Source organism: Macrotis lagotis, chromosome 1 (genome assembly GCF_037893015.1).
Source record: "Macrotis lagotis isolate mMagLag1 chromosome 1, bilby.v1.9.chrom.fasta, whole genome shotgun sequence".
Taxonomy (NCBI): Eukaryota; Metazoa; Chordata; class Mammalia; order Peramelemorphia; family Peramelidae; genus Macrotis; species Macrotis lagotis.
In genome coordinates, this window is record NC_133658.1 from 194232281 (window position 1) to 194257779 (window position 25499).

Sequence of the window (25499 nt, forward strand, 5' to 3'; positions counted from 1 at the left end):
CTTCTGGCACTTACAAGATAGGCCTCTCTGTGATCTCTCTGAGCCTTATTTTCTTCATCTGCAAAATGGGAATAATAAAAACAAAATCTTAAAAATACGGAGCTAAAATAAAATAACATGTTAGACACTAAGTTTTATTCTCTGCAATTTCCCATTAAACTTTAGGGCATTACTTGCAATAATGGCCACTCCAAGCTAAGGGAGTTCAGAAAACTTATTCAGCTACAAGGGGAGGGGAACAGAATATACAAGAGTACAAGAGTAGACAAAACCTTAAACTTGCCTAGAGACCATTCTATTATTTGATATCAAAGAAAACTGTTCTTCTACAATTCTGTTTTGCTTGAGGGAGGTAATATTCCTTTCTTCACAATAGCTAAGAAATATCAACCTTTGACCAACTATACCTGGAAGACTGATCCAGCTCTCCTTAGTTCAGAAAAGAGTTGCATTTTTTATGATTTGAAAGAAAGATCTTGTCCTGCCCTCCTTAATCCAACAAAGAATTAGGTCCTCCTTCAAACTTCAAAAACAAATACTCACCCTGTCCTCCTGGTACTTAAACTCAAAACAGTTATCTACCTCAGGGAAAATATCTTTATAGGAGGATGGTTCTCAGATATCAAATAATCAATGGCCTCCAGGCAAGTTTAAGGTTTTGTTTACTCTTGTTAAGCATAATCTGTTCTCCTCCCCTTGTTGCTGTATTAAATTTTCTGATCTGTTTAGTGAGATCATTCTTACATAGTTTGCATTACCTACTGGTGATTGGTAAATACCAAAGAAAAGCCTTCATGTCTAATCTATCTTTTATTATTATTATTATTATTATTATTATTATTATTATTATTATTATTATGTTATTTTAATCCTACATTTTAAGATTCTTAATTTTAGGTTAACAATTTTGACAAAATCTATTCACATTTAAACACATTGTGTCTGTGTTTTTTTCACCCCTTGGTTCTGTGAACACTTCAAATAAAAGATTAAAATAAAATGACAGAAAATAAGATTAGATATCAAGTTTTATTCTCTGGGATTTCTCACAAACCCATAAGTGGAAATCATCTGTCCAAAGTGGAACTGAGACAGAAGAGAACATTTATCCAAAAACAAAAGATAAGGGAACTTCTTAACCTCCTTGGTGGACTAACTAGGATAGTTGCACAATCTTAAATTGCCCACTTGCTCCTCAGACTTTTGTCCTTACACATTTCTATCTGATGAATTGTTAATTTTCCCTAGACATCACTGGAGAGGTCAAATTTTCCAGCATCCTGATCATCATTTCAGACTTTTTAATTAACATCGGGGAGATGCTCACAGGTCTTGACTCTTTTCACCTAGTGGCAAAAGTATCTGAAATGGAAAGACTGAATATTGTCAAACGAAATCAGCTGTTTCCATAAATCAATAGATAAATATGCCTTGATAGATATTAATATACACTTTTGCTTTTTGCCAGTCCCGATCCTGCTTCCTCTTACATTCCTTTTTTCAAAAAGTTTATTTATTTGTTCATTCATTCATTTATTTATTTATTTTCATCCATATGCGCATGTATATTTTTAAGTTACAAAATTTCCTTCCCCCTCCCTTCCCCTCAGTGACATACAATTAGGTTAGCATTATACATACATATTTTTGATAAACATGTTTACATATTAGTTATTTTCAGTATGAGGAATTAGGATTAAGGGGAAAAGATACATAAGAGATAATTTTCATAAAGTATTCATCAGATTCTGAAGGGTTGTTTTGTGTGTGTGTGTGTGTGTGTGCGTGTGTGTTTTGTTTTTCTTCCTCTGGATGGTGATAACATTGTCTATAGATGGTCTAATATGGTCTTCCTAACTCTTTGAAATGCTGAGGAGATGCTTCCATCAAGGTTGTTCATCTCACAATGTTGTTGTTAATGTGTACATTGTTCTCTTGGTTCTACTACCTTCACTCAACATCAGATTCTGCAAGTCATTCCAGGCTTCTCTAGAGACTGACCGTTTATGGTTTCTTATAGAACAATCATATCCCATATATTCATTCATGTACCATAACTTGTTTAGCCATTCCTCAATTGATGGGCATCCCCTCAATTTCCAATTGTTTGACACCACAAGAAGAGCTGCTATGAATATTTTGGAACATGTAAGAATTTTCCCTTTTCAAATAATTTCTTCTGGATATGACCTAGAATTGGAATTGCTGGGTCTGTTACATTTCTCTTAATATTTAATTTATATACATCTTATTCACCTATCATGTCTAATTTTGCTTTATGTGTTGTGTATTCCTTTTTCAGATTGGGAGCTCCTTGAAAATAGCAATTACATCTGATTTGTTTTCTTAAACTCTGTCCCTTTCCCTCAACGTAATCTAATATAGTGCTTAGCACAAAGTGGTCTTTTCATCAAATTTGTAAAAATAGAGATAAGAATCTCAGGTACAGTCCTCAAAAGCAACTTTTAGTCTTTCACAATTTCAAGTTTGGTATTTTTCTCTATCAAAAGTGATTTTCACAAAAAGAAAATCAAATCATTTCAGTTATAACAGCACATCATCAGCTATTGTATAAAAATTTAATTGAAAGAAACATATTAGACTTGAAATAGTCATATTTAACATTAATTTGTAACTTTCTGTCAGCTGCTTTTGTATGAATTTATAAATTGGCATAAGGAATGTAATCATACACTAAGCCATGACTGACCAGTGAGAATCTCTTCAACTTGCTGCCCATTTAAATGCACAAGAATCAACTACTCCCCTCCCCTTCATTTGGAATTAACCGCAATATTGCTTAGGAATCTATTTGAAGAAAATACTTCTCTGCTTTATAATAAAAATGGTAATTTAACTGTCTGAAAGGACTGCTAAAATTAGAACCTATCTATAGCAGCTCTTCTTGCATTAGTTTGAGAATTTAGCAAATAACAGGATGGATTAATCGGGTGGGGGGGGGGGAAGAGAAAGAAACTGTTTAAGTAATTGTAGCAGACAGAAATATTTACCCAGAGAAAATTATTCTATCTCTGAGGCCTTTTTGCTTTGCTTGAACATGAATGTCATAACCTGAATTGACTGGAGCTAGCAAGGTGTGCTATTGAAAGCAGTAGATAAAGTTCAATCCAATTCAAAAAAAGTTGGGATACAAAGATGTGGAAGAGAGACATTGGATTGTTGGTAAATTAAGTGCTTCAATAAAAATAGCTAATTGTAAAAAAAGAATTGTGTTAATTTGGTACTTATCTTGAATTATTATGATTTTATGCACCATTATTCATTTTTTACATTTGTTTAAATATCTGGATATCTTTGAGCACACATTGTTTCAAACCTTAAGGGAATGTTCCAGACTGGAGCTATTTTTGTTTAATGCACTGTAAATCTTGGGCTATTATCATCTGAGAAAAGTTTAATGTCCTCATTTACAAATGAATTAACAGTATGCTGTTATTTTGGGTAGTGTTCAGCTTAATTGGCTGCAGTACAGTAAGCTAAGTAATTCCCATTGTCAGCTTTGTTGACTATTTTCAAAGGTGTTCTTGTCATATCAAGTAATCTTTACAGAGATTCTTTGCTTTCATATCTTATTTGTAATTTACAGATAATATAGAAGATTCCTAATTTTATATAGTCCTAAACTATGTTTAGCTGCATCATTTTTCAGTCAATTTTCTATTATCATCCACTGAAAACTTTTTTTTATTAGGGCAAGGATGTGACCAGGAATTCTTGGAGTCTGAGCTACTAGAGCAAATGCCATGTTACAGTAATAAAATTGAAGGCTTTTTGAAATAACTGTCTAGTATCTTGCCATCAGCAAAAATTGACAACCAAATAATCTCAACAAATTATAAAAATTATCTAGGCATTCATTTAGAGATGATGGTGTATTGTGTTTGTAGAGGAAAATTTTATACTAAGGAAATAGAAAGCTCTCCTAAAATGCTATTGATGTTTACATTGTTCTAAAGAGTCTAAGCTCATACTTTAATTGAAAAATCATCATATATAAGATAGTCTGGTATTGAATTTTATCTATAAAATAATCTAGAACAAAGCCTGATGTTTAGCTAAGAAAGAAAAAAGTAAAATAGGTAGGGAAAAGTATAAAGAAAGGGGAAGAAAAGGGGAAATAATATTAGCAACTAATATTATTTATAGCATTTTAAACCAGCAAAGCACTTTCTTCTCAAATGCCCTTTAGAGAGGTAGGTTGTTCATAACTTGTTCTGGTTCAAATCAGACCTGAAAATTTAGGCCAGAGAAAGAAGCTAGGTGACTTCTGTTCAAATCTTAGCTTTAGTAACTAAGTATGTACAGCCTCCTTAATTTTCTTGAATTTCCTTTTTCTTATCTCTAAAATTTGGACAATAATACCTACTCATTTGTCAACTCACATTTGCTGGGAAGAAATCATTTTGTAAGTCTTAAAACAGTAAAGAAATGTTGACTGAAGTTAGCTGTAATATGTTCAGGCAAGCTATTATTAAATTTTCATATTAAGCATTTACATCTTATAAATCAATAAATAATATAAATCAAAGCTTGATTTATTTTGATTGTTTAGACTTAAGAAAGTGATAAAGAACAAGTAAATATTGAAGATCAATCTTAAAAGTGTGTCTTGTGTGATTTTTTCTATTATATTTTATTGTGCATATAAGATTTTAGAAAATAGAATCTTTTTTATATCTCCCTTATTGTTTTATATACAATAAGTACTCATTTTTGAAATTAATGAATTTTTATATTATGACTGAATCAATCAACTTTTTAGACTTTGGCCATATATCCTCAGTATTCGTTTAAGTGGACTAAAAGTCAGAAAATAATAATAATCAGAGGTTGTGAGAGACATACTTTTTATAAATCACTCATAAATACTTAGTCCAGAGTGATTAAAATTTTTTTTATGAAGACATCTTAATAAATGGAACACATCTCTCAAGGGGAGAGGGACTCCGAAATCTGGTACTGCTAGGTTTTATATGAACTTTGAAAGGCTTTGTTCCTCATCCTTCATGCTAGTCTTTACCTGGATCACAATCTAATTGATACATTCATCCCCATAAGTTTTCCCAACCCTATTCATTTTATTAATGAGTAAGACCAGCTACCTCCTTGAGAACATGCAAAGGAGAAGGATGCAGAACCTAAATTAATTATCTGACTCACCTTCCTCTCCTTAAATTAGTCCTTGAAACTGTAATTATCCTAAAATTTTCCCATTTTTCTTCTTACCTAAATATCCCCTCTAACATAAACATTAAGGAATCTTAATTCCTATCTAAAGATGAAACTGACAGCAGGTGTCAGAGTCACACAATTAACCTATATGGCTATGAAATCCAATTGACCTAAAACTTCTTTCTATTAAGGTCCAGTCCATCTAAGGAAAAAATCCTTTATAGATATAATTTTTGATTGTCAGTCTCCAGGCAGAAGTCATATGGGTAGTCAAATGTCTTAGGCAAGATTTATTCTACCAGGTTAGACATTATCCAAATGTCACTTTGGGGAAGTCAAGTCAAAAGGTCCAACCTCAGGCTGCACTAAAAAGCTACCGCTTCATCTATATATCCCTGTCACCTGAAATCTTCATCCCATTGGGTCCTTTGCTCCAAAAACACATTGACCTGGGGCGGCTAGATGGCATAGTGGATAAAGCACTGGCCCTGGAGTCAGGAGTACCTGGTTTCAAATCTGGTTTCAGACACTTAATAATTACCTAGCTGTGTGGCCTTGGGCAAGCCACTTAACCCCGTTTGCCTTGCAAAAACCTAAAATGACCCAGCAACACTTCCTTTTTTTCTCACCATCCTGGTATCTGACATAAAAAGAAAAAAAATGGATTAAAAGTCCCATGATCTAATATAGTAATTTTACCTAATTAGAACTTCAAGTGAGTCCAATTCACTAAATTCCAATAATAGTTTTAATGGGATCCCAATTAATGAATCCCCTACCTAAACCTCTTGAGTGTCCTTCCAGGGTCCTTGCTGAACCAGGAATTCTAACTATGGCTGGCCCTACATGCCTCATTTCCAACCTCTTACTAGAGGCTTCTGATCTCCAGACCAACATCCCTTTCTCTGAAATCATCTCTGTTCTATCTCTATATAAAGATTTTGTATAAATTTCCCCTTGGTTAGAGATGCCCTCCTTCTAGCCTGTTGTGTTATACAACAAATAAACATCTTCTTTGACTTGGAGATTTCCTGTCATCTCCTAAATTCTCACATAGTAATCAGTTAAATATTGTCACAGAAAAAATCTCAAATTACCTTTCTTGGGTTTATCTTTCTCATATTACATAGGTGCTTCTTCAAAACAAAAACAACAGTTTTGGAATATATACATACATATGTGTGTGCATGTGTGTGTGTATGTATGTGTGTTTATGTGCACACACATATCCAAAATAGTCCCAATTTGATAGAAACTTCTGTACATAAACGTTTTTAGATATTAGTCATTCATAACACACAAATTATTACTTTCAGAATTCTTTAAAACTATTAGAATATCTTAGGTGACTTTAAATTTCCAAGATGTGTTATTAATTCTAATATAACAAGACAGCAATAAGAATACCACACAAAGTACTAGATTGTTCAAAACAATCCTTCCATTATGCATGAATCCAAATATCTATCCCAAAAGGGGTTATAATTTTTTATATTTCCCTTATTTCCCTTTCAAAGCAATCACATGTTAATTCTAGGCTTTAACATTAAAGTATTCAAATAACATATATGTTCATAAGAGATATTATAATCTCCCTGCAGTTACAAAGGAATATCACATAACTGATAAATACGTCTTACTCATTAATAAGTTACCTTATGGTGGAACCCCCCTCATCAGTTGCACCCAGATCCTCCAAGAATCTGATCTCATAAATATGACACATGTAAAATCCCAATATAATTTTTATTTATGCAATGGTTAATCAGATAGCAAAGGACTAAATCATTAGATGAAATCTCAGTTCATTTAGTTTGCTATCAACTATAGGACTAAATTTCCCAACAGTTTAGCTTGATAAGAGCTTTAGAGTACCTTATACAGAGAATCCAGCAATCATATTCCAATATCTCCATCCAAAATAAAAATACAAATGTTATCAGTAGGCTTAACATTAAAATGGATTAGAGCTTTTTCCCCAAAGGAAATCATTAAATTAATTAAAACAACAATTAGGTATTACCTCACAAATAACTATCAGATTGGCCAAGATTAGAAAAAGGGAAAATGATCAATTTTGGAGAGGTTGTGGGAGGATTGGGACAATGGTGCATTGCTGGTGGAGTTGTGAACAGATCCAACCTTTCTGGAGAGCAATATGGAACTATCCCCAAAGAGCTATTGCTTTCATACCCTTTGACCAATTCTAGGTCTATATCCAGAAGAAATTATTTAAAAAGAGAAAAATCCTGCATGTTCAAAAATATTCATAGCTTCTCTTCTTGCATTGGCAAAGAACTGGAAATTGAGGGGATGCCCATCAATTGAGGAATGGTTAAACAAGTCATGGTATGTGAATACTATGGCACACTATTATTCTATAAGAAACCATAAATGGTTGAACTCTAGAGAAGCAAGGAATGAGTTACTGGATCCAATGCTAAGTGAAGGGAGTAGAACCAAGAGAATAATATATAAATCGAAAACAACATTGTGAGATGAACAACCTTGATGGAAACCGCTCCTCTCAGCAGTTCAGAGAACTAGTACAACCATATTAGACTAGTGATGGCTAAAATAATCACATTCAGACAAAGAAAAAAAACCCAAAACACACACATGCAGACACACACACACACACACACACACACACACACAGAAAGGCACAAAACACCCCTTCAGAATCTGATGAACACTTTATAAAAATTATGTTTTATGTATCTCTTTTCCTTAATCTAATTCCTCATACTGAAAATAACTAATCTGTAAGCATGTTTATCAATCTCTCTATATATTTATATATAAATAAATATATATATATATATATACATACATGTATATGTACAATGCTAACCTGACTGATCATAGCTGAGGAAAGGAGGGTGGGAGAAAATTTTGTAATTTAAAAATATATATGTGCATATGAATGAAACATAAATAAATGAATAAATAAATCAGTAAATATCCCAGATATCATAATTATATATTTTTCTTCTTGGTAACACAATACTACTTTCCTTTAATTCAAAGTTGTTACAATGCAGTTTAAAATCCCAAACCATTTTAACAATATAGATTATTTAATTCCTCCCATTGTGTAAAAAATTTTGTCAGCATGTCTCCTGCCCTCCTCCACTCCTCAGCTGAACTCACTTTAGAGTTCAAGTCTTAAAAGGTGGCTGATGGGATCAAGACTGCCACCTCTCCAAAACACCACCCCCTTCCCCTTAACCCAAGGAGAAAACATGGAATCTTTCCAAGACAGATGAATAAGAAATCTTACCCCCTCCCCCAATAACTTTTCAGTCTTTCCCTTAAAAATCTCTTCTAAACTTTCCTCAAACCACAGCTTTTTCTTTTAAGAGTCCCCCCCACTCTTCTCTAGCTCCACACACAGTGAGGGAGGGGCTGAGTTCCACGAGGGAGGATGCTGCAGACCTACTTCCTCCTCCCCTAACCTCCACCCAACTCCCAGCTCCCCCAGTTTAAAACTTATGATGAGTCCCCAGACAGAGAAATAACTAATCCAGACCACTTACAAAAGACAGGACATAATACACATGAAACACACACACACACACACACACACACACCCACCCCAAGGGAACATTCAGACTCACTCATACACCATACTGGATCCAATCAGCTTCCTTTAGGCTTTCTGTTACAAGACATGAGGTTCTGTGAGCCCCCCAAGTGTGCTGGCAGCCTTTCTCATGGTAGATTTGAAGATCTGGGGGAAATTTCTGGAGAAGGAACTCCAAATCCTCCTCTCTCTCTGTTTGGGGCACCTATTATCCTCTGGCCTCTCCTTCAAGATACATCTCCCACCTGGAGGACTTCTTGGCCAGCCAGGGTAGTTCTGGTCCCATCCCAGCAACCTGGAGATCATCCCTTACCACAGTTCTTACCCACAGACATTTTAATTATTCTCAGCTCCAAACCTAGACCAATCTTCCCCGGAATCTCTGAGATATTTCCCCTGAAGAGAACACCATTAGAGCTCATTATTTGTGCTCATTATTTTCTTGTGTTCTTCCAGGGAAATATTGAAAAGATTTACATTGATTCATGAACAAGCCCCCAAATTGTTATAAATTGCTAGTGAATACTTAGTCCAGAGTGATTAAATTTTATTTTATTAAGACATCCCAATAAATCGAACACCTTTCACAAGGGAAGAAGGTTCCCAAAATCCAGAACTACTAGCTCTTATATGCACTCTGAAAGACTTTATTCCTCCCCCTTCATGTCAATCATTGGCTGGGGTCACAATCTAATTGATAAGTTTGTCCCCATATGTTTTCCCTGCCCTACTCATTATACTAAATGAGCAAGTACCTTAGAACTAGGTGGGGCAGACAACCTAATCTCAGGTTTTGACAAGATTGAGGCTAAATCTTTTGTCTTAACTCATGTACCTTTCCATAGGCAATAATGCAGCTAGACCCTAGTCTTTGTAATGTAAGCTAACAATTCTCCCTTCACGTTCTTTTTTTAAAAGATTTTATTTATTTTATTTGTTTAAGGCAATGGGATTAAGTGACTTGTCCAAGGTCACACAGCTAGGTAATTATTAAAAGTTTGAGGCCAGCTTTGAATTTAGCTCCTCCTGACTCAGGGGCTAGTGCTCTATCCACTGCACCACCTAGCTGCCCTTCCTTCCACGTTTTTGTGGAATCCAAATACCCTGATATTTCTCCAAATATTATGTTGTAAATATAAAGGTTTTTTTTAAAGAAAATCCATCTAAGTAATTTTTTTAAAAAAGAAGTGTACAGTCTGTTATTGGAGATAATAATCAGAACTAACATTTAGTTTTGGGATTTTTTTTTTTGGCAAGGCAATGGGGTTAAGTGATATGCCCAAGGTCACTGTCTGAGGACAGATTTGAACTCCAGGACCGTTACTCTATCCACTGTGCCACCTAGCTGCCCCCTAGAGCTAACTTTATATAATGTTTCATGGTTTGAAAATTCTTTTAAAAATGTATTCTCATTTTTTCCTCATAACCCTCATAGGAAGTAAATATTATTATTTATTATTATCATTCTCATTTTATAGATGAAATAACTAAGATAACTGAAGGTTAAGTACTTGTCTAAGTTCACATAATAAATATCTGTAATTAAAATTGAACTCAGGACTTTCTGACATCAGGTTCTGTTTCTATTAATTCCCCTACATAGTTGCCTATTAAGTCTTCAAATTCATGATCACACTGGTTGTTAAAACTGAAAGCTAAATGTTAAACCATCCAGTTCTAATTTTATCCCCCCCCTCCAAAAAAATCTACCATCTCTCTGAAAATATTCATCCTGTCTAAATTTCCTTCCCCTTCTATAATTCTTTGAATCAATGGATTTAAATTACTATATTTGCAAATTGTTTTATAGACTTTCTGAGAATCCAATATTAAAGAGTTGTTATATATTAAAAATCTTAGATAAATTATAAGAAAAAATCTAATTCATTTTAGTTGCCTTTCTTCAATAACTAACTGTTCTGATATATTAAACAGGTTTCTTTATATACTTCACTAAGCATGTGGGGATGCCTTGTCTGGGATAACTACTGTGGAATATATGACTGTTACTAGATACTTAAAGACTACTTTTTTTTTCCCAAGCCATTCCCCAATTGACAAATTGTCAAAGGATATGCAAAGGCAATTTACAGATAAGGAAATCAAAGCAATTCATAGTCATATGAAAAATTGCTCTAAATCATTACTTAATAGAAAAATACAAATTAAAAAATCTCTGTGATAACACCTCACATCTCTCAGACTGACCAATATGACCAGAAAGGACTATGATCAATGTTGAAAGGGATGTGGGAAATCTGGGACACTATTACATTGTTAGTGGAGCTGTGAATTCATCCAACCTTTCTGGAGAGCAATTTGGAATTATGCTCAATGGGTAACAAAAAATATGCATACCCTTTGATCCAGCAATACCACTATTGGGTCTATACTCTGGAGAGATGATGAAAAAGGGTAAAAATATCATTTGTACAAAAATATTCATAGCAGCCCTGTTTGTGTTGGCAAAGAATTGGAAATCAAGTAAATGTCCTTCATTTGGGGAATGACTTAACAAACTGTGGTATATGTCATGTTGTATTAGAAACCAGGAGGGATGGTAATTCAGGGAAGCCTGGAGGGATTTGCAAGAACCGATGCTGAGGGAGATGAACAGAACGAGAAAAACATTGTACAAACTAACAGCAACATGGGGGTGATGTTCAAACTTGAAGGACTTGCTCATTCCATCAGTGCAACAATCAGGGACAATTTGGGGCTATCTGGGATTGAGAATACCATCTGTATCCAGAGAAAGAATTGGGGAGTTTGAATGGAGACCAAGGACTATTACCTTTAATTTAGGAAAAAAAAATCTGATATCTTATTATGTAATCTTGCTATCTCTTATACTTTATTTTTCTTCCTTAAGGATATGATTTCTCTCTAATCATTTTCAATTTGGATCAATGTATACACCATGGAAACAATGTAAAGACTGGAAAATTGCCTTCTGTGGGGGGGAAGCAAGATTAGGGGGAAAATTATAAAACTCAAATAAAATCTTTAAAAGAAAAGAGTTCTTGTTTTTGCAATACTTCTTTGTTTTTTATAATTTCATACTTTAATTTCATTTTTTTTTTCTTATTAGTGCTTTGTGTTGGAAGTATCTATCTAGGAAATTAGATAGTTGCCTAGTACTTTGTAGTTTCAATAATATTATTCCCCCAGGCCTAGGATGCACTCAGTATTTTTGGTGAAGTGTCTAAATACGTTTAGAATAGATTAAAAAGTAGGTTAAAAAAGGATTAATAAAATAAATATTTTAATCTGAAAAATGAGTATAAAAATGGAATAGAAATAGATATTGATCAAATGTTACATAATAAAATTCTGTGGGCAGAATTGAATAGTGGAATTTGAGAATGAACCTCTCATTTTTAAATTTTAACTGAGTTTTCAGTTTTCCATTAGTGACCATCCTTCACTACTTACTCAAACCTGTTTAACAGAAAGTAGCTTTGGAGTTGAAATAGTGTACATTGTCAGCTATAATCAAACAGAAGAACTTCTCATATAAGTTCTCAGACTTTTACTAACTACATGATTCTGAGCAAGTCACCTAATCTCTTTAAGTCCCAGTTTCTTCAATCTATTGGGATAACTATAACACTAGTACCAAAGCAGGCATTCACTGTATAATTTATTACTAAATTACTGCAACAGGGCAACTAGGTGGCACAGTACAGAGAGTATTGCTGTGAAGTCAGAAAGACTCATCTTCCTGATTATAAATTTGGTCTCAGATATCTACAAGGTTTGTGAACCCAGGCAAATTACTTTAGCCCTGTTTGACTCAATTTCCTTAAGTAAGCCAAGGAAGGAAATAGCAAATGATTCCAATGGCTTTGCCAAACAGTCCTGATTTGGGTCCTGAAAATGGATGACAACAGGATGACCGTAATAGGACATAACTAGTCCAATGAGTTTAAAGTGCTTTGCAAACTTCAACCTGGAACTTAATTGTCAACTATTAGTTTTATGACCCACTGAAGACATTTTTTTTAATAGATTGGTTTTTTTTAAGTATAACTTGTCTATCGATTTGTAAACCACTTGGTAACACAACGTGGGATCTGTGTATATATAAATACATAAGACAACATAACAATGAAAAATTGTACATTTGAAAAGGAAATCAGTTTCCCTTATCTTCCCCCTTCCATATCTGTCTGTCTGTCTCTCTTTTTCTTTCTGTAGTTCTCTTTTTTCTTTGTATAAATTATTTTTTTAATCTAGCATGAGAAAGCATTGAGAGCACTTAAAGAAGGGCAATAATACATTTTTTTCTGATTCCTTCAGAGTCTGGGATCCCTTCCAAGAAGATCCTTACTTGGAGAAAATAGCCATTGATTTCCTAAAAAGATGTTTCTAAGATTTTACACATTTCCATATACTAAAATAAAATAGCAAAGGTTTTCTTTTTTTTAGTTCCATTCAAAAACTATTATGTGCTCAGTCTTTCCAGGGTCACACAACCAACAAATGCAGGAGCCATATTTTATACCCGCTTCCCCAAACCAACAAGTAGAGTAGGGAGACTGAAATTGGAATCCTGATGGACCACTGGTATAATAATGAAAGTCTCACAATCTCTTTTCTGTTGTTTCATAGAAGAAGTGTATCATAGTGGAAGAGACACTGACTTTGCAACCAGGAGGCGATAGATTTGAATCCTCCCTCAAATTATTATGGAATTAATTTTTATTGGTGAATCAATTAACTTCAATAACCCTTACTTTGCTTAAATGAAAAATAGTGATAATAAGAGTACTTTACCTGGACTATTCTTCCTGAATTTCAACTCCATAACTACTTAGTTTTTAGTGGCATTTTTTTCAAACTGAATATTTCTCTCCTTCCCAGTCTAAAGTAGCAATAACTATGCATAGGTCCTATTCCATTACTTGTAGGCATAGGATAGTTGTCCTGTTGCCTTTCTGACCTGGTTTGCTACTCTTTAGGCAGCCTTTTGGTGCCATCTGCTTCACTCTTGAGATTTAAATAAATTTGTACCAGATTTAGTATGGTCACCTAATTGGTTTAACATTTTGAAATTCTCAAACTCAAACCATGCACAAACCTCACACTTCAAGACAAGTGAGGATTATTGGCAGATGCTGCCATGAGTCTTTAGTAGCTAATTCACAAGTTCACAAATTCAGCCATTCAAAAAAAATGTTCAATTCTGTACTCACTGTATTTTAGTAACAGATGGGTTTTTTTCCCCCATAAAAGTTTTCCTTCTGTAAGGAATTCCACTCTATTTCCCATCTTCTTTTAGTCATGGAATACATGTATTGGAAGTTAGCTCAGAATTGGTCTAATTCAATTCATTTTACAGATGAGTCTTAAGGAGGTTTTGTGTTTGCTTAAAAAAACATACAATGAGTATATTTTAGAACTAGGGGTCAAATCTCTAGTTTCATATTCTTTAGAATTTTTCTTTTATACCATTCTCCTTAAGAATTAAAATATGTTAGGTGAAAATAATAGTATTAACTAATAATTAGTAGAATTTTCAGGTTTCTTATGGTATCTCATTTGATCTTTAAATATTCATTATATTTTCATGCCGCAATTTGTTCAGTCATTTAGCAGACCAACTTTTTTTCCAGGTCTTTTTCACTGTAAATAGTGTATATATGTAAAGATATAGAGATGTGTGTGTCTGAGTTTAAGGGTTGAATGATTTGGTGATTTTTTATTTTTTCCTTCTAATTTTGGCCATATTTGTATATTTGTTTTTTACTTATTTATTTTTCATCCTGCACAGGTATATTTTTAAATTACAAAATTTCCTTCCACCTTCCCTTCCCACCCCATCCCCTCAGTGGCAAACAGTCATGTTAGCATTGTAGATACATATTTTTGATAAACATGTTTACAGATTATTCATTTTTGTATGAGGAATTAGAATTAAGGGAAAGAGACACATGAGAGATAATTTTTATAAAGTGTTCATCAGATTCTGAAGGGTTGCTTTTCTTTTTTTTATTCTTCCTCTGGATGGGAATATCATTGTTCATGGCTAGTCTAATACAGTTGTCCTATTTCTCTGAACTACTGAGAGGAGCTGCTTCCTTCAAGGTTGATCATCTCACAATGTTGTTGTTAATGTATGCATTGTTCTCCTGGTTCTGCTCCCTTCACTCAGCGTTAGATCCTGCAACTCATTCCATGCTTTACTAGAGTCTGACCATTTATGGTTTCTTATAGAACAATAATATTCCATAGCATTCATGTACCATAACTTGTTAAGCCAATCTGCAATTGATGGGCATCCTCTCAGTTTCCAATTCTTTGCCACTACAAAAAGAGCTGCTATGAATATTTTGGAACATGTGGGAATTTTCCTATTTATTATGATTTCTTCTGGATATAGGCCTAGAATTGGAATTTCTGGGTTAAAGGGAATGAATAGTTTTATTACTCTTTGGAGATAGTTCTATATTGCTGTCCAGAATGAATGGATCAATTTACAACTCCATCTGCAATGTATCAATGTCCCTATCCTCCTACATCCTCTCCAACATTGATCATGTTCCCTTTTTCTCATCTTATCCAATCAGATAGGTGTGAGATGATACTGAATAGTTGTTTTAATTTGCATTTCTCTAATCAATAACTATTTGGAGCATTTTTTCATATGATTATAAATAGCTTTAATTTCCTTATTTGAAAACTTTCTATTCATATCTTTTGAACATTTATCAATTGGGGAATGACTTGTAACCTTATAAATTTGATGCAATAAGAAATGAGACCTTTATCAGAAGTCCTAGAGGTGAAGATTGTTTCCTTGCTTTCTGCTTTCCTTCTAATTTTGGCAGCGTTGATTTTATTAGTGCAAAACTTTTTAAATTTAATATATTCAAAATCTTTCATTTTGCAGTTTATAATGTACTCTAATTCTGGGTTGGTCATAAATTTATCTTTCCATAGATCTGATAGAATATCTTGGCCTATTGACTTATTTAATAAATTAATAAATAAATCTCCCTTTATGTATAAATCCTATAGCCATTTTGACCTTATTTTGTTTTAGGGTGTGAGATGTGGGTCTATAACTAGTTTTTGCCATACCATTTTCCAGTTTTCCCAACCATTTTTGTCAAATAGTGAGTTCTTATACCAGAAGCTGATATCTTTGTTTGTCAAACAGTAGATTGCTTTAGTCATTTACTATTTCTTTTGAATCCATCCTAATTCACTCATCCTTTACTCTACTGTTAAGAAATAGTCACCAGTGATTTGGTGACTTTTAAATCATGGTTCCAAAAACTTCATATCATAAATATAGGATTGAGGATAAAGGGATACTGAAATAGAAATGTATCTGAAAAAATATCTAGGGTTTTGGTTTAATACTAACTTAATGTGAATCAATACCAGAGTATTCCAATCAAAAACAACTAATATAATCATAGATTGCCTTGAAGGAGGCATAATAACCCCAAAATATAACTCAATATTCTCCTCTATCCTAACCACATTAGCATTAAGAGTCCAGTCTATTAGAATAGTTATTGATTATCCTCTGAGGACCAAACAAATGACAATGAAGGGCTTCAAGATTATGCATGGGGTGGCTAGGTAGTGCAGTGGATAAAGCACCAGCCCTGTAGTCAGGAGTACCTGAGCTCAAATCTGGCCTCAGACACATAATAATTACCTAACTGTGTGGCCTTGGGCAAGCCACTTAACCCCACTGCCTTGTAAAAACTAAAAAAAAATTATGCATATAATGATTAGTTATTGGAAATGGGTATATTACCATTCCCACAAAAAGAAAACTGTCTGGGGATGAGGAATTTGGAAGCAGTAATGTGAAACTTGTCTTCAAATAGTTGAAGGGACTAGAATGAGGAAGAAATTAATCTTGTTCCACTCTGAATCAGAGAACTGAACTAGAAACAGTAAAGTCTTCAATGAGGAAGACTGAATTTAAGCAACAAATTTCTTTCAATTGAAGAAATTAAGAAAACAAGTAGTCATAGTGTAATGCAATGCCTACTATATCAAGTGAAATGAATAAGTCATTAATTAAAGTTTACTTTGTTACAGATGCTATGCTGACTGGAGATACAAAGAAAGCAAAAGTTTACATTGAATTAGAATGAATAACATGAAAATGACTGAGTAAAATCAAGATAAAGTGTAAATGTAAGATAATCTTAGAAAAAAATAAAATTAAGGAGGGTCTAAGAAAGATTTCTTGAAGAAAGTGAAATTTTAGCTGATGCTTGAAAGAAGTCAATTCCATGAAGTGGAGGTATGAGGAGGGAGACCATTATAGAGATAACCAATAAATATCAGTTGAGCATAGAGTATCTTGTTGGAGTAACAGCAAAGAAACCAATGTCTCTAAATCACAGCAAGATGAAGACAAGGTGTGAGAAGATTAGAAAGTTAGACATTGTCAGATTTTGAAGAGCTTAAATAAACCAAGTAGAAGCAATAATAATTAGAATTTCTTGAATAATGGAGAAGGGGTGTAGGGTGTGTGTGTGTGTGTGTGTGTGTGTGTGTGTGTGTGTGTGTGTGTGTGAGAAAATATTGCAAACTATCAAAAAGAAGCAGTTTAAACCTCATGGAGTCACAGTCAAGATTACACAGAATTTACCATCTTCAATGATGAAGTATTGAAGGACCTAGAATATGATATTCTCAAGGACAGAGAAGCATGGATTACAATCAAGAATCAACTGCCCTGCAAAAATTAAGCCTATTCTTTAAGTAGAAAAAGATGGATTTTTCAACAAAATAGAGAACTATCAAATGTACTGGTAAAAAGACCAAAACTGAATAGAAAATTTGTTCATCAAATTCAAGATTCAAAAGCTATGTAAAAAAGGTAAATGGAAAGAAAAAAAGTTTATCAATAAGATTAAATGGTTAAACAATAACTGTAACTCAGGAACAGTTGAAAGGTATATAATTAGAGGGTATGCATATAAATTGCTCAAGATGTGATTGTATTTCAGCTCATAAAGGTCGTATTTCTAATGGGATAGCTGAAGGGAGGATACTCAGACAGAAGGTGTGTATCTAAATTGATTATGATGTTTTGATGTTTATAGTTCTTGAGAACTGTACTTTCAGGATGATTGAAAGGAGTATGCTTTCACAGAAGATGTGAATAAAGACAGGTATAAAATAATTAAGACATGAAAAAAAGGATTATATTGGGAGAAGTTGGAGACATTGGAGGATAATTAGTACAACATGAAGAGGTACAAGGGATCTAGTACAGTAGGGGAAAGTAGGAGAGTAAGAAAGCTGGGTAAATTCTACTTTCAACAGGTTTGACTCAAGAAGAAATGATATACTTTCCCAATTGTGTTTAAAAACTTATCATACCCTACTGGGAAATAGGAGAGAACAGGGTAAAGGACAGTTGGAGGCATAGAGCAAAAGCACAATATTGCTAGTTAGGGATAAGGGAAAAGAAGAAAGAAAAGTACAAATGGAGAAGAAAAGCACAAATGGAGGGAAAGAAAAGACTTTTGCATAAATAAAACCAATACAAACAAGAATAGAAGGAATGCAAAAATCTAGGAAACAATTTTTCATAACTAATGTTCCTGATAAAAAACTCATTTTTATGTATTAAGCATGCAATTTACATTCCAAATGATAATTGGTCAAGAGATATAGAGAGGCAATTTTCAGATGAAGAAACTAAAGCTATCTATAGTCATACAAAAATGCTCCAAGTCATTAGTGATCAGAGAAATGCTAATTAAAAAATTCTGAGGTACTACTTTACACCTCTCAGATTGGCTAAAATGACAAAAAAAGGGCGGCTAGATGGAGCAGTAGATAGAGCACTGGTCTTGGAGTCAGGAGTACCTCGGTTCAAATCCGACCTCAGACACTTAATAATTACCTAGCTGTGTGGCCTTGGGCACGCCACTTAACCCCACTGCCTTGAAAATTCTAAAAAAAAAAAATTGATAAAATGACAAAAAAAAGGAAAATGATCAATATTGGGGAGGATGTGGGAAAACTGGAACACTAATGTACTATTGGTGAAGTTGTAAACTGAGCCAACCAATACAGAAAACAATTTAGAATTGTGCCTAAAGGACAATAAAACTGCATTTCCTTTGATCCAGTAATACCATACTATATCCCCAAAAAACTCATAAAAAAAGAAGACAAGGCCTACATGTATAAAATTATTTAAAGCAGCTTTTTTTGTAGTGGCAAAGAATTAGGAATTGAAGGTATGCCCATCAATTGTGGAATTATTGAACAAGTTATATTATATGAATGCTATCTAATACTCTTGTTCTAGAAAATCCTGGAAAGGGGTGTCTAGGTGTCACAGTGAATAGAGCACTGGCCCTGGAGTCAGGAGTACATGAGTTCAAATCCAGCCTCAGATACTTAATAATTACCTAGCTGTGTGGCCTTGGGCAAGCCACTTAAGCCCATTACCTTGCAAAAACTAAAAAAAAATTTTAAAAAAGCCTGGAAAAACATGCATGATCTGATACTGAGTTAAATGAGTATAATCAGGAGAACACTGTACACATTAACAGCAACATTGTGAGATGGACATAGCTCCTCTCAGCAATTCAGTGATCAAGGACAATCCTGAAAGATTTGTTATGAAAAATGCCATCTACATCTAGAGAAAAAAAATTTGGAGTCTGACTGCAAAGCAAAGCATAATATATTCAATTTTTAAAACTTCTTTTATGTTGTTTCTTTCTCTCATGTTCTGCCCCCCCACCTTAGTTCTAAATCTTCTTTCACATGTCTGATATAGAAATGGCAATTAGGTGGTATAATGGACAGAACTTTGGAATCAGGAGGACAGGAGTTAAAATTGAGCCTCAGATTCTTGACACATATTAGCTGTGTGACCTTGGGCATGTCACTTAACCTTGACTGCCTCACATAGAGGGCCATCTCCAGTCATTCTGATTCATATCTTACCACTGGACTCAAGTGGCTACTAAGGAGAAAACAAGACTGGTGACAGCACATTATCCTCTCACTAAAACTGAATTCATGTGCTTGTCAAAACATCACCCCTCTGTTGTCATGGTCTTCTTTGAGGATGAAGGCCAAAAACATCAAGTTGATATGGAAACATGTTAAACATGATTGCATATGTATGACCTCTATCAAATTGTTTGCTGCTATGAGAAAGGAGTAGGGATGTGATGGTGGTAGAAAAATATGAAACTGAAAAGCTTGGAAGAGGAGAAATGTTGATAATTATCTTTGCATGTAATTGGAAAAAATATTTTAAATGAATAGAAAAAAAGCAAATAATATATGGCACAGATGAGATTCTTGTTAAGTAGGGATTCCAATTCAGAGACTCTCATTATTATGAAATGATTATTACTTTTCTAACTTAGTAGAACATTCATATGGACTTAACTTTGAATGTTTTAAGTAACTTCATAAATCTCCATCATCTTAACCTCTGGCAAATGATCTATTCAATATCATGCTGACCTATTTAAGAACCCTGCAGAATTGCTTCCAATTTCAACACTTTCTGCAATTATAGTCCTTAAGTAATGTTTTAGAAAAACACCCATTAGTCATCACTCTGCAGAGACAGTTTTTCTCTTCCAAATGCTTCTATTCACCAAGGAAAAGAAAATATATGGATTCATTTTAAGTATCATTTATGTTTTGCCAAAAACAACAGCAAAAAAAATTTTTTAGCAAATATATGTGTGTTTAGTTTTTAAACCAAAGAACTTGTTCTTTTAAGGGTTTATAATTCAAATATTATAAAATTATCTTCTATCAGAGTCAGTTTAAGACACAATTATTTAAATCTCTTTAGAGTATTCAGATACAACAATAGACAGGCAGACAAATCTGGATAGATAGATTACATATATCTATAGATTAATTTTAGATATCTGTCAGTCTGTATGCATTTATGTATATTGATACTCTATTTTCTCATCAAAATTGATATTTTGTCTGTCTGCATTTCTATTTAACATGTAAGTAATAAGAACATTATGTTTGTGTGTGTGTGTGTGTGTGTGTGTGTATGTACTTAACTGTTAATTCATTTCACCCTTACAATTATCCTGTGATGAGGACACTGACAGTGACTTTCTCAGAGATAAATTGTTACTAAATGCCTAAGACAGGATTACAATAAGCTCTTTCTGATTCAAATATTACATTCATTGTCACTGGTCTTTTAATAAACTTTTGAATAATGAGCATAACATCATAAATGACTGTTCAGTAGCATATGCATTTATTAATCATTTTTTTCATCATGTTTTCTTCAAGATACCATATAAAATGCTGATGGGCAGAAATAGCACACTGTCCAAAGGGAATTCATTTGTAAATAACAATTAAAATAATGGTGTTGTTGGTAGTGGTAGTGATGATGATATCTGAAATAATAAAGATCTAAAATATTTTAATATAATTTTGCTCAGTTGATCTTCACAACCACCTACTAAAAAATGTTAGAGTCATTATCTTCTTCATAACTATGGAAAGAGTTAAATAACTTTCCTCTGATTACACTGCCAGTAAAGGTTAATAAAAATATTAATCAAATTCAGGTCTTTCTAAGCTACATTCAGCAGCTAGTTTTTTAATGAACTGAAATAATAGAATAGATAAATATAGTTCCTTGATATTAGATTCCTTTTCATTCGACCACCCCCTTAACCATCAGTAAATAGAAAGTAAGATTCAAAAGTGGAATGGTCAATAGACTATTATCTTAGTTAATAAGGTTGTTTCTGGGTAAGTCTACAGAAAGAACTCTTTATACTTGTGTATTAATAGAAGAATTTCCTCTTTACAACTAGAAGTTCTGATAAGGGTCTCCTTTTTAAAATATATAGAGAATTGCATCACATTTATAAGGTTACAAGTCATTCTCCAATTTGATAAGTGGCCAAAGAATATGAATAGACAATTTTCAAATGAAGAAATTAAGGCCATATATAATCATATTTAAAAAAATTCCAAATCATTATTGATTAGAGAAATGTAAATTAAAACAACTATGAGGTCATCTCACATCTATCAGATTGGCAAAGATGAGGAAAAGGGAAAATGATCACTGTTGGAGAGGTTGAGGAGGATTGGGACATTAATACATTGCTAGTGGAGTTGTAAACAGAGCCAACCATTCTAGAGAGCAATATGCAACTATACCCAAAGATCAATAAAAATGTTCATTCCCTTTGACCCAGCAATTCCAATTCTAGGCCTATATTCAGAAGAAATTATAAAAAAACAGGAAAAGTCCCAAAATATTCTTAGCAGCTCTTTTTTGTAATGGTGTAGAATTGGAAAGTGGGGGGATGACCATCATTTGGGGAATGGCTAAACAAGTTATGGTACATGAATTCATGGAATATCATTGTTATATAAGAAACCATAAATGGCCTCTAGAAAAGCATGGAATGAATTACAGGATCTGAATCTGAGTGAAGGGAGCAGAACCAAGAGAGCAAAGTACACATTAAGAACAACATTGTGAGATGATCAAACTTGATGGAAGTAGCTTCTCTCAACAGTTCAGAGAGCTAGGAGAACTGTATTAGACTGGCTATGAACAATGTTATCCCCATCCAGAGGAAGAAAAATAAAACAAAACAAAACAAACAAAAAACCAAAAACAACCTTTCATAATCTGATGAACACTTTATAAAAATTATCTCATATATATCTTTCCTTTAATCCTAATTCCTTATATGGAAAATGACTAATCTGTAAACATGTTAATCAAAAATATGCATATACAACACTAACCTGACTATTCACTGTTGAAGGGGGCGGGGTGGGAAGGGAGGGTGGAAGGAAATTTTGTAACTTAAAAATATACATGTGCATATGGATGAAAAAAAATTAAAATAAAAATAAAGAATTTCCTCTCTAGCAGTATCAATGAATTCATACATCTTGTCTTTTAAAGTAGTATTTTATTTTTCCCCAGTTACATGTCAAAATGACTTTGCCATTAATTTTATTAGATTTTAACTTCAAAATTTTTCTCTGTCGTTCCATGGCCTCCCCTCTTCTTAAAACAGTATCCAATTTGGCAAAAGTTATGCATAAACTGTCATGTTAATTATATTTCCATATTAGTCACAATTGCAAAATAAAAAGTAGATGAAAAGAAAAAATTCAGAATAATAACTTCCTAGGATCAGATTCAATTGTTGTTTACCTGCTTTTCACTAATTTTCTTTTATGGAGGTGGGCTTTTTTCCTTTTTTCTTCTAAATTTGAGCTCTGTTCCCAGGGTAGAAGGGACATTGTCTTGGGCTTCTTATGACAAGGCCTACAAGATATACTGAAAGGTAGTTTAATATTTCACTTTTTTAGTACTCAAATAAGACCAACAAAAGAGGTAACCATAGCTAGATTATGTTATATTACTCACAGCAAATAAATGTTGCCTCATGGAGTGAAAGCAGTCCCTCACGGGACTACAGCAGTCAATGCTGGAACATATGTAGAACCAAAACTCATTCTACCTATTCTAACTCTTTTTTTCCCCCTTCTACTTCCATGGCTTCCAAAATGAGCAAAAAGATAAGCTATTAAACCTATATTTCTATTGGTTCATTTTGTCTCAGTTTCTTATTGTTTTCACTATTCAGGGAACACTAATGCACTCATAATATTTTGGAGTAATTTTGGGCATAACACAAAGTGGAAAAAAATGACAGCTTTTCACCCCCAGTTGTTTGAAACTTTGTCTCTTTAAATTATATGTTTGTTTAATGAAGTAACAAAAATGAGGGAATTAAAATGTAGTATTTTATCAAAGGTATAATGAGTTTTAAAAAATGAATAAATAAATATTACAAACATTGTTCCATCATTGAATGACATTACTATAGGCACTTGGAAATTGCTGTTACAGAGATGAAAGTCAAAAAAGAATAAGGAATATAAATTTGTGATTTCCACATTAGGTAGCTACCCAGGCACCCACCTTAGAGAAAACCCTGATTGTAAGTGCCATTTTAACTGATTCTCCAGACTCAATATAAAATTAGGTATCTGTTTGTTCAACTGGTGCAAAGAAGCAGAATCTTATCACTGGCTTCAATTCCTGCTGTTTAGCTGTTGCTGTTCTAATTTTGTTGTGTGGCATATGGGGACCTTCATGTCCAAATGTGGAACTGAAAGGGTAGGCTGAGAAATGGTTGGTGCTGCTGGAGGTCATAGAGGTTTGGTTCTGAGCTTGGATCATCTTTTATTTGTGTGAAACAGACCTTTCTTGAAGATCTTCCTAGTTTCTTGGGCTAAAAGATTGTTTCATCTCACCATTTTGCTGGTTCTTTAGATTCAGGATTGTTTTGGGGAACTGTTTTATGGTTGTTTGGAGGTGAAAATGGGAGAGTTACAGCGTTTGTTTCCTCTGCCACCATCTCTGGTGGTAAAAAGCAAGTAATTCGCTCTAAAATAAATGATCAGATATATAGATTTTATGCTGATTTTCTTCTTAATTGAAGATCTTACTATTAAGTTTTGCTCTCATATTTATATCAGAACATCTTTATAGAAAATAATTTTTATTATAGAATCAGAAATAGAATCAGAATAGATCATTAGGACTAAAGATATAAATAATCACAAGATTATGACATTTTTTTCATTTCTTTTCTTTTTTTTTTAACAAGGCAATGGGGTTAAGTTTCCCAAGGCCACACAGCTAGGCAATTATTAAGTGTCTGAGGTTGGATTTGAACTCAAGTTCTCCTGACTCTAGGGCTGGGGCTTTATCTACTATACCACCTAGCTGCCCTGACATTTTGATATTTCTGTGAATTTGTTATAATTTGAATTATTTTATTCTCTTTGACCTATTATTATTATAAACCAAATATCAGCAAGACATGGCAATCAATCAAAATAATGAGAGACAAGACATATTCAATTTTTGAAGGGACAGAGGGAATGAATGCTTCATTTGGAGTCAAAAGTCATAGTTTTGAATCTTGACTCTCACTTGCTACTTTTAGGGACAATAATTAATTAGGTTAATTTCTTCATGACTAGTTTTTCACCTATAAAAAAAAGCAAATTGACAACATAAGATAGCTATTGAGAAAATTGATAGAGGGATGAGCATGAAGTCAAGACTATTTGGGTTCAAATCTTGCTTCAATATTTCCTGCTTTTGTGACATGACAAATCACTAAAACTGAGTTTCAGTGTTTTCATCTATTAAACAAAAGAGTTGGTATTATCTAAAATTCATTCTAATTCTAAGACTCTGATCCTACAAACCTTTAAGTTTTGGGTTTTTTAATATTATAAGCTTTAGTTGTAGATAATACTTTGTTTTTAACAGAATGTCAACAAGTCCTTATAGCTATTGCAAGGATATCCTGGTTTCTCCTTCCTTTTCTTGTCATCAATGAAAATTGTGAAAATAAAAAAAAAACTTAAAAGTAAGGTGTTGGGAGGAGGGCTGAAAAAGTTTCAATTTCAAAGTGTAGACACGTTTCTGGGAATCTTATTTTCCTCCTTAATATGTATCTTGATGAAAATCTCAAATGTAAACATGCTTGCTTCTCAAAATGAGTATTTGTTGTCTGTGATGATTCCTTCAGAGATATGTAAGTTTGACAGTGAAACCAATTAGATATGACCAATGGCAGAAACCAAAAGTTCTAAGCAGTAGGAGATCTTAAGAATTTGGAGAGTTCTAGTCCAAGACTGGTATATGTATGTGTGT

General features: G+C 33.4%; 1 protein-coding gene across 1 annotated transcript in view; it reads left to right on the top strand.

Moving 5' to 3' along the window:
- CSMD1 (CUB and Sushi multiple domains 1) overlaps positions 1–25499 on the top strand; it is a 2413561-nt gene that overhangs the window by 1045276 nt on the left and 1342786 nt on the right. Inside the window, exon 9 of the mRNA XM_074209535.1 lies at positions 23192–23213. Within this exon, the coding sequence (XP_074065636.1) occupies positions 23192–23213 (22 nt within the window). The remainder of the gene's footprint in view (positions 1–23191; positions 23214–25499) is intronic.